Consider the following 19,552-nt stretch of genomic DNA (forward strand, 5'->3'; position numbering starts at 1 on the left):
CCATTGTTGCTTAGGAAACCTCTAGACGTTCCAGTTGAGCAATGTTGACATGTTTATATCTCTCCAAAAGAAACCCAAGTAGCTCTCAGGTTAGCTTTGAACTAAGATTACTAGTTGAAAGGTTGCCTTTTTTTGAGATTACTAAAATTATATATGCCCAGAGACCATCCAGAAGCTGTTCGATGTACACCACAAACCACATCAGTCACCTGGCAGGGTTACGTTAGTGCCACACGAGATCAGCATGAGCTGTTACCTTCCACGTGCTGCGCGGAGCGCCCACTGCCCCTCTAAAGCTCCCGCTGTGCCTGTGTCCTGATGAGCTTTGATATAAGTGTCGTTCATGTGCCATGAGGTTCATTCCAGGACACTCTAAGGTGGACACTTTAGGAAAGTTGGTGTCTTCCATGTAGCGTCCCAGCCATTGGGTTCCTGTGACAGACCTCTTTTTGGCTATGAATAGCTCACAAAGCAAAGCAGCTACTGCTATTTGTTTTTAAAGGTGGTTGTAATTATTTATATAGTTCTTAATACTGTCTGGGACCACAGGCAATTTTGAAATCAAATTTGTCAGCTACAATAGTTTTAAAAGAAAATGAATTGTGCTGTTCCTCCTTGCCACACAGAAAACACCCAGAGACTGAAGGTTCTGTCTCCCTTCCGAATGAACCATCCAGTGGAGGGCCAGGTCAGCCTCTGGGAGAATATCAGTAGTGTAGCCGGGTGAAAGCCTGATGGGAGGAAAGTCAAAAGCCTGAATCAGAAGCAGGCTTGTCATTTTGATTTTAAATTTTTTATCTGCCTGAGACATGCTCCCTTTGTGGGGGCATCAGCACACCATCCAGAAGCCATTGTTCAAGAGCAGATGTTCTCAGCCTCAAATACAGTGCGGTGTTGGACCCATGATGGGAAGTGGTCTGAAGTGAGGAGCTTCTCAGAAGGGGCGCCTCATCCCACTGTGTGCCTGAGGGTGGTTTTCATAGATGACCCTGGTCACCTTATGTTTCAGCTTTCAGTGTCTTAATTTTTTTATACTTTGACCATTTTTTTAACTGAATACTTGAGGTTATGCTGACTTTTCTAAGTCGTATGAAATCCTTTGCTATGAGAATTGGCGCTCACTGATCACTGTCTTCTGCGTTGGCGTCTTCAGTGCTTAGAGTTAAGACTGTGGCTTCATCTTTGCTTCCTCTTGCTGAAAAGAGGTAGCTCCCCAGTCTGACTGTTGGGATTAACACTCCAGTCTCCTCCTTGGTTGTCATAGTGACAGGGTAGTCTTATCATCTCCCTTCTTATACTACAACCTTCTGCCCTAGTGCCATGGGACCTGGGCATGAGGAAGTAGAGAGAAGTGAAAAGTGGAGTCTGGGAAGTGGTTGTCTATGACTGGAGAAAACACTCATGCCTTGTAAGGTATGGATGTGACTGAAGACTCCAGAGGCCCTGTTGAGGCTGTGATTCTGCCATGGGTATGGATGTTGCTGTACATAGATGTTACAGACTTGTACTAACACACCTATCATTTGGTATCTGTTAAACTTCAATTATAAAAGCTTTAAAAAAACAAACAAACTTTGTTTCATTTGTTTTTTGTTTGCTTTTACGTTGGGTTTACCTCTTCTTCTGGCATTTTGTTAGCTACACGTACATGGGAAATAGCATAGTCCACCACAGTCCACTGGGGAAATCCCCTGGACTAGTGGCCGGTCTGCTCATGCAAGAGCAGCGTTGTGACTCACTGTACCAATGAAAGTCCTCCTGTGTCACGGCTCATGAGTGAGAGTGCAATGGAACCCCTGAACTAATTACCACATTTTTATTAAAAACACAGCTAAGCAGCAACTTTGTACTTTTGTTTCTGTAATACTGGGATGGAAACATGAACCAACTGCATTTGTTTCTGAACATTCTTGGACAGTTACAAGTTTTCGTAATGGTGCCAAATGAAGAGACACAAGTCAGTCCTCACTGTCGAGCCCAAATCAGCATCAGGGCCACTCTGGAGAAGGGACACACGATTGCTTCTGAACTAACAAGGATGTGTTACTAGGAGGCAGGTGGGCAGATGAACCATTTTTTTCCTAATAGGGCAGCTTTAGTTTCCTTCTTCCTCACCACTTTATAAACTTCCATATTCCGATATGACCACTATAAAAGTGCTGTTGTAAACATAGAAAGATACTATTGAATACCGGCAGGCTGTATTTGTGCTAATTTTTATTCATTTTAGAAAGCTGTACATTTTTAAAAAAAATCTGCAGTTATAAATAATGGAAAAGATACTACAATCTAAATTCTGTCATTAGATATGGGAAAATACTTAATAGAGACTTGGCTTAGAAAAGAAGGCTGGAGTTTTTAAGTTGTCTTCCATAAAGACCAGATAATAGCTTATCTGAATGACATGACACTTTCAAAGGGAATAAAGTTAAAATTTTTTTTTTTTTGCAGTTTTTGGCCGGGGCTGGGTTTGAACCCACCACCTCCGGCAAATGGGGCCGGTGCCCTACTCCTTTGAGCCATAGGCACTGCCCCATAAAGTTATAATATTAAATAGGTTAGGTTTAGGATAAGAAAATCTAAATCTGGCCTTTCTCTTTTATGATTTGTAACTACAGATGTAACAGAGCAATATAAAAGGAGACAAGGAGAGCAACTGGAGTGCTGGGATCCTGAGGAAGAGCTTTGGTATCTACAATAGCACGGCACTCCAGGGGCACAGAAAGGGACCCATCTGCCTTTTCAAGTGTAGGAAACAGAAGTGTTTCTTCCAGGGCCCTGGCAGTCTCTAGACACCTGCTGGAATGTACCGCTTCAGTTGGCTGTCTTCAGGGGGGTCTTTCGGAGGGATCTCCTGCTGGGGGTTGGGGTATTTTTATTCCTGGCTGGAGACTTCACATTCCACTGCGGAGGCTGTGGAGGCCTAGGAAACACAAGGCACAGTCATTCTGGAACTAAAACATTAACCCTGACAAAAATGGCCACCTCAAAATGAATTCTTTGGTAAACTTACGACTTATCAGGCAACGATAAACATAAAATGTCATTTCCTTGACTCTGGACTTCAGTTTTCTCTGGAAGGGAGTCAGATACAAATTCAGTCTCCCCAGAACCTCAGGCAGCTAAGCTATCAGTCTAGAAGGAAACTGAGATCTTACCTTTGACTGAAGGGGTCTGTGGGCTCCCTATGTAACTGACTCCTGCTCCAAACGTGACGTCGCTGATGGTATCTGGGTAAAGGGAACACCACTGTTAGGTAGAAGCTGGCAGGAGACAGGCAGCGGACAGCCACGGAGTGGTCAGAGGTTTCTGCTTTACTGCTCATCTGCGGTATCCCAGTGACGGCCTTCCGGCCTTCCTCCTGGGAATTCTCCCTTCCGTCTCTCCTAACTTCCTTTCTCTCCCCAGGGCCCTCCCGTGGCTGCTTCACTGGTCCCCATCTCTGGCTCCTCCCCAACCCCATGACTTCGGTGACTGTCATGTGCTGCCCAGCAGCTGCCAGCTCCTCAGCCCTCCCTCCCGAGTCCCAGTCACGCTTGCTAGCATGCTCCCCTGGCTCTCCTGAAGACACCCCCCCAGCTCATGGCCTCCCCTCCATGACATGTTCCTTCTACATTCCCAGCTGCCAAGTGGGCCGTCCTAGCTCGAAATACGGCATCAAGCCTACTCCTCCCCATGACGTCAGTAAGCGAGTCCTGTCAGTTCTACCTCCCAAGCGTCTCCATCCTGTTCCCTGTCACCCTGCCTCTGACCCCTAGCCCTTGAAATTCTGAGGTGCTGTCCTCCCAGGGCCTCCCCGTCCTGCCCACACTCAAGGCAGGAGAGCGGGTGTCAGGGACACAGACTGCAGAGCAGACAGGCTGGGAGTTCGGGCTCTGTGTCTTACTGGTCGTGTGAGCTTCTTTAACCTCAAGGCCCCTCGCCTCATAAATGGGGAAAACGCACCTCCCGCACAGGGAGCTTGTCAGCAGTGAACAGGATTATCATGTAAGGGGTAACACGGCACCTGGCAGAGCAAACAGAGTGCTGAAGAAATGCCAGGGCCTCCTGTGATTTAGCAGCTATTATCCCCTGCGTCACTGGAGTCAGGTTAATCAAGAAGCTGGTAACGTCACTGCCCTGCTTAGGTATTTTGAGAGCTCCATGTTCAAGGCAAGCCTAAAACCCACCTTCATTCTGAGCTGGTCCCAAGCTACCTGTACAGACTCACCGGATACACCCGCACACGGGCCCTGATCCCCATGCTCCCCTGTCCCAGGGGCTGAGCAGACCTCTCCTGTCACCCTGTGTCTGCACACTCAGCTTCTCTGCCTCCCCCAACTGACTGCACCCCACTGTGGCTTTGAGAGCGCTGTGCAGCCCTGCCCCTCTGGGGCTGTACCTTTGTACAAGCTTCCATCTCAGGAGCAGAGCACGTGCCCAGAGCCTGCTGTCTTTTCTGTGAATTGAGCCTCAGAGTTCTTCCTTGAGTGTGGGCAGGACAGGGAGGCCCTCACACTTGACCTGCCTGTGAGTACAGGCTGTACCTTCCTGTCTGCGTGGGGAAGCTCATCACGGCAGCGCAGCACCGCACACCTGACAGCTGCTCCCCAGCAGAGGAGTCTCTCCTCCCACTGCCGTGACAAACAGCTCGGTTCTGCTCATTCCTGTTCCCGGGAGGCCTTGCCTCGTGCTGTCATTAGAAATTCCCTTTCCTTACTCACACATTGCTCTTCCTGTCTGGAAGCCTGGCAGCACTCCAGAGGGAAGTCTCCCACTCTGGAAAAGCCCCTGTGTCATGGCTGCTAGATCCCCGTGCACTGTGCTTAGAATCAAAGGCACAGGCATCGTTGCTGCCTGGATTACAGCAGTAAGAGGTACCCGCTAAAAGCCCCCAAAGACTTTCAGTTAACATCTTAGTTCTGATTTTAGTTCATTCCACTTAGCAAAACCACTTTGTCTCTGTTGAACACTATCCGTGAGCCACTGGTGTGCTCTGAAAAGTTGAGATACTTCCTGACAGTCACCCCCATTTAAACTTAGAGTTGTCATAAAAATCTGTATTTATAAACTATAAAGAAAGCAGAACTGAGTGCTTTTGAGTTATCTAATAATTCTTCCGAGGAGAGCTAACAGGAGACCCTTCCTCAAGCATGTCTTCCTGGTTCAGCAGACAGAGAGATGGACAGAAACAGCATCGCTAGGGTCAAGGCTGGGGAAGGGGCATCCTCTGCTGGCCCCAGGACACCTGAGAGCCCCGTGTTCAGGGCAAAGGTGGCTTCACACATGCAAATGAGACAGAGGGACAAAGGCTTCTAGCCAGGACTGAGATCAGGGACTCATTGTATGAGTGAAATTCAAACGAGGGGCATTCTTCCCACCTCTTCATTCTCTGGTCCCCAACTGCCAGAACAGTAGCACCTGGTGCTGCTGACAGGGACACAGAACACACAGCAGCTCTTCTGTGTGAAAGAGGCTGAATTTTTACATATGTGACATTGCATCTGTTCAATGTACAGGTCCTCTAAATTACCCCTGCCTTTAGTGACAAAGCTGTCATGACTTTTAGTTGTCATCCAGGGAGGGGGTGGTGGGACAATCTCCTTTAAAAGGAATTCCTGGATGACAATCATGCAATCCATTACATGTTCTGCAGGGTCACAGCAGCACAGGTAACAACCCGTAAGCCAGCAGCTACAACACAGCAGGCACTCAGTAAAAGGAACGGCCAAGTGCAACTGAATGGAGATTTGCTACCTTGAGGCTTGTTACTGCGGGGACACCCTACACTGTCCCATCCCCGAATGCCCCACATCAGGACTGGACAGAGGCTGGGAAGGGGCACAGAGGTGGGACCAGGGGCCTGAGCTCAGCTCCCAGCTCTGCCATCCAGTTCACCACCCGACAGGTTCCAGACACTGGGGCAGGCCCTGTGGAGAAGTGGGAGAAGAGCCAGGGCAGACAACGAAAGCAGGGTGTGGTGAGTGCTAGAGAGGATCACAGCCACGGGAGGGGCACCTGCCCTGGCCTGGAGGTCCCACAAGGGGACAATTTGGACGAGGGTGTGGTGTGAGGGCCGGGTCAAAGAAGAGCCTGGTGGGCTGCTGGCACTGGGACATGGCTGGGGTGGAGAGTACGGGGCACACAGGCACGCACCGGGCAGGGTCTTGTAAACTGCACTGCAGATTTGGGACTACAGGAATTTCTTTCTTTTTCTTAAGGAAGGAAGTCTTGCTATGTTCCCCAGGCCAGCCTTCTACTGCGGGTGGCAAGACATCCTCCCGCCATAGCCTTTTGAGCGTATGGGGCTATGCCAAGCTTAGCTACCAGACCTGGCTAAGAATTTCTTCAGACTACAATAATTTTCTCAAAATAATGGTTTTCACAGGATTTGGGACAAGGAGCTATATAACAAAATAATGGGAGAAAATATTTTGCCTGTCTAACTCATCTGTATTTTGAAACAGAGGTGCTAGTGCCGACATCTGCCAGAGCAGAGCTGCCTCCGGAGCACTGGGGGCGGCTGGACAGCAGCGGGGCAGTGAGGGGGCTGCCTCTGTGCGTACTGTCCAGGCTGCTAACCTACCTTCTTTGTGCCTCAGCATCACCACCTGTCATGTGAAGGTCTCTCACATGACATTTAGCTGAGTGAATAGGTCTCTCACATGACATTTAGCTGAGTTAATGTATCCAAGCACGAAGAGTGCTTGATATTCAGTGAGTCCTCAACTGATGAAGCTATTATGATCCCTCAGAAATCACAGGGATTTCAGGTCTGACTACCTGCGATGCACCACCATGCTGCTGACCACCGGGGGGGCCTTCTCCAGTTCAAAGAGCCACCTTACAACAGGCAGGGTTCAGTACAACTCCAGCAAATAGAGACAAGCCGATGTAGGGAAGTCAGTTACTTACTGTTGGGGGTGCTGATTGCCCGTTTCGCTGTGTGGTTAATGGCCCTGTTGGACTCTCGCTCCAAGCTGTATGAAGATGCTGGGATAAAACAAAAAAAGTGTTATCTGTCAAAAAAATTCAAAGCAGTATCAAAGAACAAAGTGACCAAAAGAAAAATTTACAAAACACATGATAAAGTTAACATCCCCCATGTTCAAAGTAGTCTTATAAAAAGGCACTTGAGAAAGAAATACAAATCAATGAAAATTTAAGGTAAGTCAAGTCTGTTCTCATTTAGATAAAAAAAAAAAATTAAAACCCTACCAGTTTTGGTCTATAATGCTCAGCAAAGACAATGGGAAATTTTCTTTTTTTTTTTTTTGTCCATAACCCTACCATTTTCTTTTCTTTCTTTCTTTTTTATTAAATCATAGCTGTGTGCATTAATGCAGTCATGGGGTACAGTGTGCTGGTTTTATATACAATTTGAAATATTTTCATCAAACTGGTTAACACAGCCTTCATGGCATTTTCTTAGTTAGTGTGTTAAGACATTTATATTCTACATTTAGAAAGATTTGCATGAACCCTTGTAAGATGAACCATATGTGTGGTCCCACCAATCACCCTCCCCTCCCCCAAACCAGTGTTTCTAAGTAAGCAAACAGACACTCCCCCAGGAGGAAAATTTGGCACAAGTTACGGAGGACAGTTTGACACTGTCAAAGCTTAAAAAGTATTCATGGCCTTCGACTGCTGGGAATTGGTCCTAAGGCTCACACACATACCAGGGTATACATACAAAGACGTTTACAGCAACGTTACTTATATTAAAAAGTTGATCTGTCTCTAGTTTAGGATTGTTAAAAAAACACTGAGAAACACCAGTGTTTCCAAGAACAGAGGAGTAGGAAGTAAGCACTGTTGTCTCCACAGATTGGATGCTGGAGCGCCGGCGGCAGTGAAGCTCGGACAGAAAATTTCATGGAGAAATCTCCACTGTGTCCTGTTGTGTGTGTAGAGAAGCAAGCCATAAGACAGTGCAAAGATCATGTTTTTTTTTAAGTAAACAAAATGTGTGAGGACCACGCAGGAGGACAGAGCGCCTGACTACTGTGTGTGAGGTACACATTTCCGGACCGCACAAATTGAATTAAACATCGTTCCATTACCCTAATTGCTTGATTAATATTGTTTTCTTACCCTGGTTGCTTGTTTTTTCTGGGCTTCCAGAACTCAGAGTGAAAGGCAGCACGCTCAGGCTCCGTCTATGACGCTTGCTACTGGACTCCACGGCTTTCTTGACGGAGTTCAGGATGGCGATGGTGCTCAGGGACATGGTCCTGCGGAGGGAGAGGACATGCAGGGACACTGAGGTTCTCCCTGCAGTCCTCACCCACTTCTGTGCAAGCGCATCCCTCAGCCACGTGCATTCCAACCTCCTGGGGGGTGGGGTAGGGACTGTACAAAGAGGCCGCAGGACAGGCACAGGCACAGTGATGACACTCTCCTGCCTCCGTCTGGTTGGGACATCAAAGCTGGCTCTGAAAACACCACCCCAGAGAATCCGCCCCATCACAGACTCTGTGACCCTCTACCTGGCCTTGGGCATCAACTTGTTCGATGGTCTGGTTTCAGGTGCAGGAGTCAAAGGCGGTGCCTGGCCGGTGCTTGGCCCAGGCAGTGAGGGCTGGCTCACAGCAGGGGCCATGGCAGGATTTCCTTGGCCGGCAGGATCTAAACATGGAGCAACCTGTCAGAGAAGATACAGAGTTTTTACCTTCTAACACATTTTTTTTTTAAGGTGAAAAGATTAATGTGAAATAGCTGTGCATGTTTTGGGGTTCAGGGGATATTCTGAAACACGCCTAACATGTAATCATCAGGCCAGGATAACTAGCACAGCCAACATCTCAAACATGTATCTTTTCTTTGTGTTGGGAACATTCCAATTCTTTTCTTCTGGATGTTTTGAAATACACAATAGATGATTGCTACTGATAACGGCCTCCCTGTACTATTCACCTCTAGATTCTCTTCCCGCCCTCACCCTTCCTAGCCCTCGGTAACTACCATGAGAACCACTTCTCCAGCTCCCACCTGGGAGTGAGCACATGTGGTTTTTATCTTTCTGTGTCTGGCTTATTTCATTTAACACAACCTCTACATTCATCCAAGTTGTACCAAGTGGCAGGATTTCATTTTTTTTAATGGCTGAATAATATTCCACTGGGCACAATCCACTCATTTGCTGATGGACGTTCGGGTTCTTCCATGGTTATTATGAACGGTGCTGGTGCCGGTGCCTCTCTGATAAACTGGTTTCCTTCCCTTGGATACATCCCCAGTAATGGGACTGCTGCATCACATGAGGTTCTATTTTCGGTTTTCTGAGGAACCCCCCTCCTTCCCTCTGTAGTGGCTGTGCTTCTGCACATTCCCCGCAACAGCGTACAAGTGTCCCCCTTTCTCTGGTTAGCACTTTCTTTGGAATGTAATCTTCACTTGCTGTGAGCAAGTCCATAAGCAATCTATTTTAAAACTCTATCAGCCCTGGGCAAGTAGAATTTCCTCTTAAAAAGGAGAATACTGTTAGCAAACTGCCAACTGTAGCCGTGTGGCATGAAGAGAAAAAGGAATAATTTAGTTGGTCTTCATCACATTTTAATACCGATCTGTCTGGACGTCTCAGGGTGGTGGGATCATTGTGCTTCTGACCAGGAGCAGCAGCGAAGCCCGGCAACACCTCTGGGAGGACCTGCTCCGCAGAGGGCTGTGCTAGGAGACCGATGGCAAACTGACACCAGGTGGATCCAGGCATCTACAGACCACAGGGCCCTCCTGCCAGCTTGCTTTCTCAAACTCCTACGATTCTGCCGTCTATCATTACAATGATTTTCCAGATAGACTCCTGTACCGCAGCCCTGTGGGAAGGGAGGCCGTGAGCTATCAGTGTATTTGTCGCTTAGAACAAAGGCACATGGAAATGGCCACCAGCACTCCTGAAGGTCTCGCTCTGACCAACCTCTGATCACATGTGAGTTTGAGAAATGGTGGGCAGATGGACAGGGGAGGGCAGACTGAGAGTCTAGTCCAGCCGCGGGCAGCCTTCGCATCTACCTGCACTGGCGCTGCCGCGTCGGCGCCCTCCGCTGCCCTGCTCACATCTGCCTGCTTGGCCAGCTCTTGCTCCTGGGCTAGCTGTTCGCTGTACTTCTTGAGGTCGTACTCCAGTTCTGATGCCAGCTGTTTGTCAACTGCAAAGAAATCTTTGACTTCATCTCGGTAATCCTGCATCACCTCCTGAAACAGACCCAGAAGCATCCTTTAATATTTTCTTGAATAAAAACATAAATTCTCCAACGTGACTTGATAAATACTAATGGAACAAATTATTTATAATTGTTTATCATTACTGTTCTTCATAGTGGCTGTGCTACTTCACACTCCCACCAACACTGTACAAGTGGTCCCCTTTCTCTGTTTAACACATTTTTTGTTTTTTGTATTTTTGGGGGCATACAGTCTCACTTTGTCACCCTCAGTAGAGTGCCATGTCACCACAGCTCACAGCAACCTCAAACTCTTGGGCTCAAGCGATTCTCTTGTTTCAGCCTCCCAAGTAGCGGGGACTATAGGCGCCTGCCACAATGCCAGCCTAGTTTGAGACATGGGGTCTTGCTCTTGCTCAGGCTGGTTTCAAACTCCTGAGCTCAGGCAATCCACCTGCCTTGGCCTCCCAGAGTGCTAGGATAATAGGTGTGAGCCACCATGCCTGGTCAACACTTTTTTTGGAATGGAATTTTTGCACATCATAAGCAAGTCACAATTTATATTGCTGAAAGCGGACCATCTACATGACGTTAACTAATAGGTACAATGTTTATTCAAAGGAAATGGTGACCACACTTACGATGACCACAGAAGGAGGTGAACGTGACTGAGCTACCAAGCACGAGTTCTGATCTCTTGGCAAGCTCCCCACATGCCTGTCAGTTAACAGGCAATCTCCTATCTCCTGGCTCAGACACGGCTTCTGGAGGGAATCCCAGGAAGCAGCGCAGTCTGAAAGCTGTTCATCTGCCTTTAGTAGCTTTCCCCAGAGGCTCGAATGCTATAATCCCATTTCTGTGTCTCTTCTGAAGATTTTCTAGAAAATCCTTTATCATATCTGGGTAGGAACGTTCTTAGGTCTTGAAGAGGTTTGCTAGGGATAAGGCCACTTGGCTAAGAAAAAGAAACTATTCTACCTAACAGTATTAGAAGGAGAAAGATACCTTTTGCAGCTCCAGCTAGGAGGCAAGTCCCAGCAAAGAGAAAGAAATCCATCAACTCTTCTGGCTGCCACCTGAAGTGGGTTCCAGAGGCCAGAGAAGAGAATCACTGTACTACTGATATCAAACAACCCTGTGGCCATCCCTTGGGTAAGTGCCCAGAGACAAGAGAAAGATTTCTTTCTCCTAAATGTTTAAGTAGTCTAGTTAGGATCTAAGCTCTTCATCTTCCTTTCTGAGGTCTGAAACAGGGCAATAGAAATATAAGAATAATAGAAAATTCTTGTTTTTGCCATACTATCTTTTCCACCTTAGCTTATGAAGATAAAAGCTATTTGAAAAACTATACTCGATACTTTTGTTGTAGCTGTTTTGGGGAAAGAATTCATGGTATTTTTAAAGGAAAAACCCTACATAATGTGAACAGAGAAATAACTCTGATGGATTAAAGGGAAAAAAAAACCAGTTGCATTTATTTCTGAGTGGAAGGTTTTACAGAAAGGTGGGCGGCCTCCCTTGGTTCTGCGCTTAGGACGGCACATGCTGGCTTTGCCCAGACCAGGCCTCCTCACGGGCCTGTGCACAAGTGGCAGATCCCAAGGCCGTCGTGATGGAGCATCTGTTACGAGACTGTGTCATGGACCAAATTAAATATTATGACAACTTTCTCTTCACTCCTCCCCAGGATGATCTACAATGATGGCTCTGCTCTGATCCCAGCTGAGAAGGTCCTCACTGCAGAATCTAACCCCACCAAACACATGCCTGGCCCTCACGATGGGTCAGCTCTGCACAAGCCCAACTGCGTGGAAAAGAGGAGGGTGACTTCAGGGGGACCCAGGGACAAACTCCCCATCTCCCCCCCAAAGTCACAGGCCTGTCTGGCAGGCATCCCTTTACAGACCCAGGCAATGCTGGGTTCATAGCCTTGGACTTGTCACTCTCTGACCGTCTGAACCATCACAACTGGCAGAAGATCTCAGTGACCCAGCTGCACGGGGACAATGACCCCACAAGCACAAGCTCAATCTTACCCTGAGATAGTTCATGAGTTCCCGCAAGGCTGGGATCTTATTTTTCTCCAGCACAGTCTTCAGGGAGATGATAATTGGAATAATATTTTCTATGAAATTCCTCTTTTGAACCTGCGGCAACACAAACAAAGGCACGTCTTAGATGTAAAAACTTCTGAAAGGCAGACTCTTCCTTGATCTAGTTCTTTTGGTAGAGCCAATCTAGCATACTATATTAAGTTTATTTTTCGTTTCTGATTAGGATACTGAGAGTATGTAAGACCCCCTGCCTTTTTCCCAGAAGACTTTATAAGCATCACCTCAAAACACTCAGAAGGCTTTGTCAAGTAGGGCAGGATAAATACAACTCATGTTTTCCAATAGAGCAAAAGGAATCAGAAATATGTTAAGTAATTTAGCAAGAAGCTCTGTATCTCCACACAAACCCATCAGGAACCTCTGGCTCTAGCTCCAGATTCAGTCCCTCTGTTCAACATCCTTCCTTTTGGAATGAAAACCAGGTCATTTTGGCTGCCCACGGAGGCACTGTGTGTTCCTGCTGGTGAAAGGACAATAGTCTAACAACAGCTAGGCATGAAGACAGCCAGCTTTCCTTCTCTTTTGGATCTCTGTGTGGAAATTTGCACAAATTTAGGAAGTGCTATGTATTAAGCAGTACCTAATTTGGCCAAGTCTTTAAAATCTTTACCTTGAATGATCATTAACCACAAATATTTTTGTAATAGATCTCTGAGAATTAAAAACAGTTCATTATATAGTAGCATACATGTTTATCCTTCTGAAGCTGAAAGTGCTCTTTCTTCTCATTTAAAGTCATGGGTATGCTTCTCTCTTATTTCTAAAAAGTCTTATCAGAGCTTCTGAAACAGGAGGGGAATAAGAGAGAAAAACAGTTTAATGAAATTAAACTGGAGCACATGGTACTTTAGGGACGGTCTGAAGAAGTGGCTTAAATGCGTTCACTCAAGTGTCATCAACACCTTCTCAGTCCCAGGCACAGAGCTGGGGTCAAAGCTTCCTGGGGGCAGGGGTTGTGAAATTTAAATCGGCGATCCAGGCCAGGCCTGAGAACACTCTGGGAACACCATGGCGACAGAGCTGCCCCACAGAGTCGTTCAGGTCCAACAGAACCCAGCCTGGCACACCAGACTCCCGTCTGCAGCGGCACCAGGCTCCCTCTGGGTAACCTGTAGGTAACAGTTCCCTTCTTTAGAACCAACTGTAGGAGAAGGGAGAGGTGAGCAGCAGGAGGAAGGGAGGATTGATTCAGCTTTGACAGAGTAAGTAAGTCGGGGCACATCCCGGCAGCAAGCAGAACTGGGGTCGGGCTCAGAGAGAAGGTGCAGTTGGAAACACAGATGTGAGAACCATTACTACCTGGACGAGAGTTAGAGCCACCACCAAGAATGAAATCAGGATCTGGGGAGTATCACCAAGATTTGGGGGCAGATGGGAAGCACGGGTGTGAGGAGGCCTCTTTAGGGAAGAACACACACTTACTTGTGAGATGAGTTTCTTCTGGGCTTCCTGCATGACGGCGTTTGCCAAGGCCATGTCATCTTCTTCTATGAGGAGCTCCTTATCTGGTTTGGACCTCATTGCCAAAAGCTTGATCTCCTTTGAGCTGAGGACGTCAAACGTGTCCGAGAGTAACTCACTGGCGTCCAGGTCCAGGGGCAGTACGCCGTCGGCAAAGCACGCTGAGAGAGAGCACAGGATCAGGAGAGACTCCGCCCAGGGGAGAGTGCGGTTCACAGGGCCAGGGCCAGCTGGGCTGCGGGGTGTGTGGGGCTGCCTAGGCATAGCCCATGGCGAACCAGAACAAGATGACAGGGGTCTTCCTGTCAGTGTCGTAGACCTGCCAGGCCATTATCAACACAGCATTGAGACCAGGTGCGGTGTTGGCTCAGACCTATAACCCTAGCACTCTGGGAGGCCGAGGTGGCTGGATTGCCTGAGCTCAGGAGTTTGAGACCAGCTCGAGCAAGAGTGAGACCCCATCTCTAAAAATATAGCCAGGTGTTGTGGTGGGTGCCTGTAGTCCTGGCTGCTCAGGAGGCTCAGGGAGGAGGATTACTTGAACCTAGGAGTTTGAGGTTGTTACAGTAGAGTACTATACCCAGGGCAAAAGCGTGAGACTATATCTCAAAAAAATAAAAACAAAACCCCAAGCACAGCATTTGCATCTTACAGCACGCATTTTATCCCAAACCCACCAGGCCTACCCAGAATACTAAGGCAGATTTTGGAAGTCATATTGAATCGCTGTTCGTCAGTGAAGTGCTCTAGAAGAAATTTGTAGATTCTCATTCGTCTCTCTCTGTTTGACTTTCCCTTCAGTGAAAACAGCTGCTTCTCTCTGTGGCAGAAAGGACAATTTTACTGCGTCACCTGGTCATGGGTGACAAGGACTTACAGCATTTTAACAGCATCCTAAAAGCTGCATGCCAAACACTCAGCCCACTGCTGAGATCCCAGTGATCACCACACACTATCCCCAGGAGTACACTGTCCTTCGTTGTCCTGCCAAGGAAAATAATGACCACCGTAAATACCTGGGCCGGGGTCTGGGTCCAACTACTAGGTACAGAGCAGCCAGCCGGCCCTCTCCTGGCTCCCCCCCTCCTTCCCCGAGACCACCCATGTGGTTTCACTGACCTCTCTGACTGGGGGAACTTGTTATACTTCTCATGCTTCTCATAGTTGTTGAAGTGGAAAATACACTCGATGAAGTGCTGGAAAAACATGACAGGATTCCTCTTCAGTAAGAGATGAGCCAGGCAGAACTCCCCAAAACTGCAAGGGAGGGAGAAACGAAAGTTTGCCAACAGCTTCTGAATACACCAGGAGCTCTGTAAATACAGAAGAGAGCCGTACAGCACGGACAGGGCTCCTAAGTCCATCCCTAGGAACAGCTCCATCAGATCAGAAGCTGGAGACACATCCAGCCCATGTGGTCTGTCCTAACTCCACAGCTTCCTTTTGAACACAAGGTTAGTGCGAAGGCTTTCTCCACCAGGTTTCCTTTCAAAATTCATGTAAGGTGTTGTTATCCAGCTGTACTTCAAGAGGGAAAACCCAACCAACCTACCCCAAACTGCTTTTTCAAGCAGGGGCCAGTCTCTTTAAGGCTGATGCAACGACAATGGTCACTGGAGAGACTCTAGCCTTCATCCCCCAACTTCAAGTTCACTGTCCACAATAATGAACAGACATCACTTTTTTCTAATGGCAAGAGCCTGTCTGTCTGGATCAGTAGGGCAAGGATCCTCATCCCAGAGACGGACTCTCAGTGAGCCCTGGGCACTTGACCCCACATGAGGCTGGGGTACAGACGCCTCTGGCCCCCAAATGAAGGTTTCAAAGCCAAATGTAGAGAGACAAAAGCCAAATAGTTCAACTATAGCTACGGGACAGTTTCTGTTTCATCATGACAGCAGGTGAGGGAAAGCCAAAGTGCTGGTTTGGGCTGAGGGGTCAACCAGAGGTAGCACGGGGCTCACTGTGGGCCATTCACACAGTTGAGACCAACGTTTTAACCTCACTTCAGGGCTCAGATGCAGCTTCCACCCACACAGGAGCACCAGTCAGCTCTCCATTGTCCCTGTGGCTACACAGGAGGCTCTGGAGCACATTAGGACTTTACGGGAGATGGACACGCCCCCTCCCGTGGGATGTTCCTTAGGCTGAGGTCCCAATCAGTTTGTGTTCAGAGCATACACAGCAACCAAAGTCAGAGGCAGCAGCTGAGGAATCACGACGGAAGAAGCCTAGATCGACATGTCACTGCACACAATCACACTTTGACTATTTACCTAGAAAATAAGGGGCAGTCTGACTCAGAAATGAAAACAAGTAAAACTCTACTTAGCAGAATGGAATTCCCTGAGGGAAAATTCACTTAAGAACAGCTAGAAGACTTATTTAGTAATAGTCAATGTTGGGTGGTGCCTGTGGCTCAGTGTGTAGGGCGCCGGCCCCATATACTGAAGGTGGCGGTTTCGAACCTGACCCTGGCCAAACTGCAACAAAAAATAGCTGAGCGTTGTGGCAAGTGCCTGTAGTCCCAGCTACTTAGGAGGCTGAGGCAAGAGAATCACCTAAGCCCATGAGCTGGAGGTTGCTGTGAGCTGTGATGCCATGGCACTCTACAAGGGCTACAAAATGAGACTGTCTCTAAATAATAATAATAATAGTCAATGTTATTTTTACAAACTGTGTTGTTTAGCAACCCAGGTTTGAAAGACAGTATTTCAACATGAAATGAAGTTCCTTCTAAACAAGGGCTACTGTGTAAACTGTCTGTAAAGGAATGGAGAAAACCCTCAAATAAAAAACACTCCCCAAAGAAACAAACAAGAATTCAGCTTGTGGCTTGGTGTCTGTAGCTCAGTGGTTAGGGCACCGGCCATATATACCAGGGCTGGTGGGTTTGAACCCAGCCTGGGCCTGCCAAATAACAATGACAACTAACAAAAAAATAGTTCTGTGTTGTGGCAGGTGCCTGTAGTCCCAGCTACTTGGGAGGCTGAGGCAAGAGACTCACTTAAACCAAAGAGTTTAAGGTTGCTGTGAGCTGTGACACCACAGCACTCTACCCAGGGCAACAGCTTAAGACTCTGTCTCAAAAAAAAAAAAAATGTCATACAGGTTGTGTACACACCTGTAATCCTAGCACTTTGGGAGGCTGAGGTGGGAGAATCACTTGCTCAGGCCAGAATCTTCAGGAAACCCAACAGGACCAAAAAAGAGCCACTCTAGTCTCTTTGAAGATCTGCATTAGCAGATACTTAAGACTGATGCATATTAATGTATTTAATGTAAGCAGACAGGCTGAGCCTTTGGTGTAAAATGTCAGAGAGCAAATCAGGCAGAGAAGGATGAATACCACGGGTTCTCACGAATACGCAGGCACTAAAAAAAAAAGATGAGGTCGTAGAAATAGAGAGCAGAGCTGTGGTCATCAGAGGCTGAGAAGATTTGGGTGATGGGAGGATGTAAAAGCTACAAAATGACAGCTAGATGGGAGGAATAAATTCCGTCACTCCATGGCACTGGAGGGTAAGATAGTTAATAATAACTTATTGTATATTCTCAAAAAGCTAGAGGAGAGGAATTTGAATGTCCCCCACACAAAGAAACAGTAAATGTTCGATGTGATAGATGTGCTGATTACTTGATTCGATCTTTACATGTTGCATGTATGTATCAAAATATTACTCTGTATTCCATAGATATGTACAATTATTACACGTCAACTAAAAATAAAAGGGGAAAGCAATCAGAGCAGAGTGACATAAATTACAGTCAGCACAGGCAGTCACCTTGTCATCACGGTCCACATCTGAACCGTGCTTTTTTTTTTTTGAGACAGAGTCACTTTGTCGCCCTCATTAGAGAGCTGAGGCATCACAGCTCACAGCAACCTCCAGCTCTTCAGCTTAGGTGATTCTCTTGCCTCAGCCTCCTGAGTAGCTGGAACTACAGGTGCCCGCCACAATGCCTGGATATTTTTTTGGTGCAGTTTGGCCGGGGCTGGGTTTGAACCTGCCACCCTTGGTATATGGGGCCGGTGCCCTACTCACTGAGCCACAGGCGCCACCCTGAACAACGCTTTTTAACAAACCCAGATTGCAGAGATAAAATGGAAAGATTTAAGGGGTAAGTATTAAAATGCCAGAGGGACGCTTATAATCTTATTACAATGTAAAGTATCTCTTTCGAGGACAGGAGGGAAGGCGATGGGGGGGTTACAGTGTATGGCACACATCTTGGGGGTGGGACATGATTATAGGAGGGACTTTACCTAACAAATGCCATCAGTGTAACCTAATTCTTTGTACCCTAATGAATTCCAAACAATAACAAAAAAAAAATAAAGTATCTCCTTATCTGCCCTTCTAATTTCTTTCTGATTGATGTCCTGACCACTCACACATACAGGTTCTGCATATATTTTATACATTGATGATTGCTCTTTGTAAAATACATCTATAGCAGCTAACAAAAGTGGGGGGAAATGAGAAGAATGCAGGTTAAATAACCAATCTTACCCCCGGGTTCATCATGCGAGTGCCTTCCAAGCACTTGTCATTCTGCCTACCTCTGGGCTGTGCATTGCATAAAGAGGGGCCTGAGAATCAGTGCTACCCCATGCAGGGCGAAGGGAAGAGGGTGTTGCCAGCTATCTTGGTTCCTCTCCCAATTATGCAAGGAAAGAAAAAGTGACAGCCTTAGCTGTTTGCTTCTAGCTGTAGACAGTGTTAATTAGAACGTTAACCTTCTACTAGTTTGTTTTGTGAAGTGTTCCTCCTTGGGAAATTATACTGAAAGAAAACTGAGCAGAAATTCTTCCATGGAACCCAGACTAAATTACTGTAGCTATATTGAGAACCAGAGGAACCCATTATTTATTGCTATTTATAGTTAATGAACTTTATATAGACCTTCTCCCCACTGGGGTGGCTTTAAACATGGCATTCAACATTCTATCTTCCAACTCTAGACTAGCTTTAAAGAGTATTATTGATTTAACATAATCCGGAGTAGCAAATTCTATCAGACCATTTCTTAATCCCTTGAAAATAAATCTTTAAAAAATAATAAAAGAATAAGAATTAATAGTTGCCAAGTAACTCCCCTCTCATCTGATTCTCAAGAAATACCGATTTCCAAGGAGCCTTGTAATTGGTATACTCAGTTTCACACTGTGAAATGCCATCTTAATTCCTAGAATTTCTTCATTACAATTTCTGCACTTAAAAGAAAGCCTGAACTTCTTACCAAAATTCACATTTATTTGGCCAAGGAATCTACACAGTTGAATGAATATTTAGTGGCTACTATTCTATCTAATTTAATAGGACAAAGACATACACTGTCCCTCATCCCTCCTTTAGGGAGAGCAAACATTGTTAGCAAACGCAGCCAATGCTGAGAGGGTTTATTGATGACTCTGAATGGGGCTTGGGGGTAAAACTTATATACACAGTAAAACTTTGTTAGGTAGCTTAATATTTTAAAAATCTGCTCACTTACTTGGCAACTACCAAAAGCTCACTAAATCTTAAATAACTCAACTCTAAACCAAGTTGAAGGAAATATATACCAGAATTGAGGCAAATTGTTCATTGTCTTACAGGTGAGCAAAGGTTTACCTGGCGATGTCTGGGTGTGAATCTGTAATTGTGCTGACGAATCGGAAGAACAGAGAGCCCTTCCACTTCACAAACTCCTCCTGCACAAAGAGGAACGAGCACATTTCAGGATGGGTGTCAGTGTACCAGCTCCACTGCACAGTCTCACAGCCACCTGTGGGCGCTCTCTGGTGACACCACGCTGTCAGAGCTGGGGTGTCAGTGTACCAGCTCC

General features: G+C 46.7%; 1 protein-coding gene across 2 annotated transcripts in view; it reads right to left on the reverse strand.

Moving 5' to 3' along the window:
* Positions 1–2,314: 2,314 nt before the first annotated feature.
* NCAPD3 (non-SMC condensin II complex subunit D3) overlaps positions 2,315–19,552 on the reverse strand; it is a 57,959-nt gene continuing 40,721 nt past the window's right edge. Inside the window, exons 25-36 of one of the 2 annotated variants that reach the window (XM_003795918.3) lie at positions 19,339–19,418; positions 14,840–14,977; positions 14,407–14,540; positions 13,682–13,881; positions 12,182–12,292; positions 9,994–10,176; positions 8,472–8,626; positions 8,077–8,216; positions 6,895–6,972; positions 3,159–3,230; positions 3,014–3,074; positions 2,315–2,923 (exon numbers count right to left, since the gene is read on the reverse strand). In XM_003795918.3, coding sequence (XP_003795966.1) covers positions 2,815–2,923; positions 3,014–3,074; positions 3,159–3,230; positions 6,895–6,972; positions 8,077–8,216; positions 8,472–8,626; positions 9,994–10,176; positions 12,182–12,292; positions 13,682–13,881; positions 14,407–14,540; positions 14,840–14,977; positions 19,339–19,418 — 1,461 coding nt within the window. In that variant the 3' untranslated portion in view covers positions 2,315–2,814. The remainder of the gene's footprint in view (positions 2,924–3,013; positions 3,075–3,158; positions 3,231–6,894; positions 6,973–8,076; positions 8,217–8,471; positions 8,627–9,993; positions 10,177–12,181; positions 12,293–13,681; positions 13,882–14,406; positions 14,541–14,839; positions 14,978–19,338; positions 19,419–19,552) is intronic. The other variant, XM_023516768.1, reaches the window with a different exon arrangement.

Source organism: Otolemur garnettii, unplaced genomic scaffold, assembly GCF_000181295.1.
Source record: "Otolemur garnettii isolate 467f Iridium unplaced genomic scaffold, OtoGar3 scaffold00097, whole genome shotgun sequence".
NCBI classification, from domain to species: domain Eukaryota; kingdom Metazoa; phylum Chordata; class Mammalia; order Primates; family Galagidae; genus Otolemur; species Otolemur garnettii.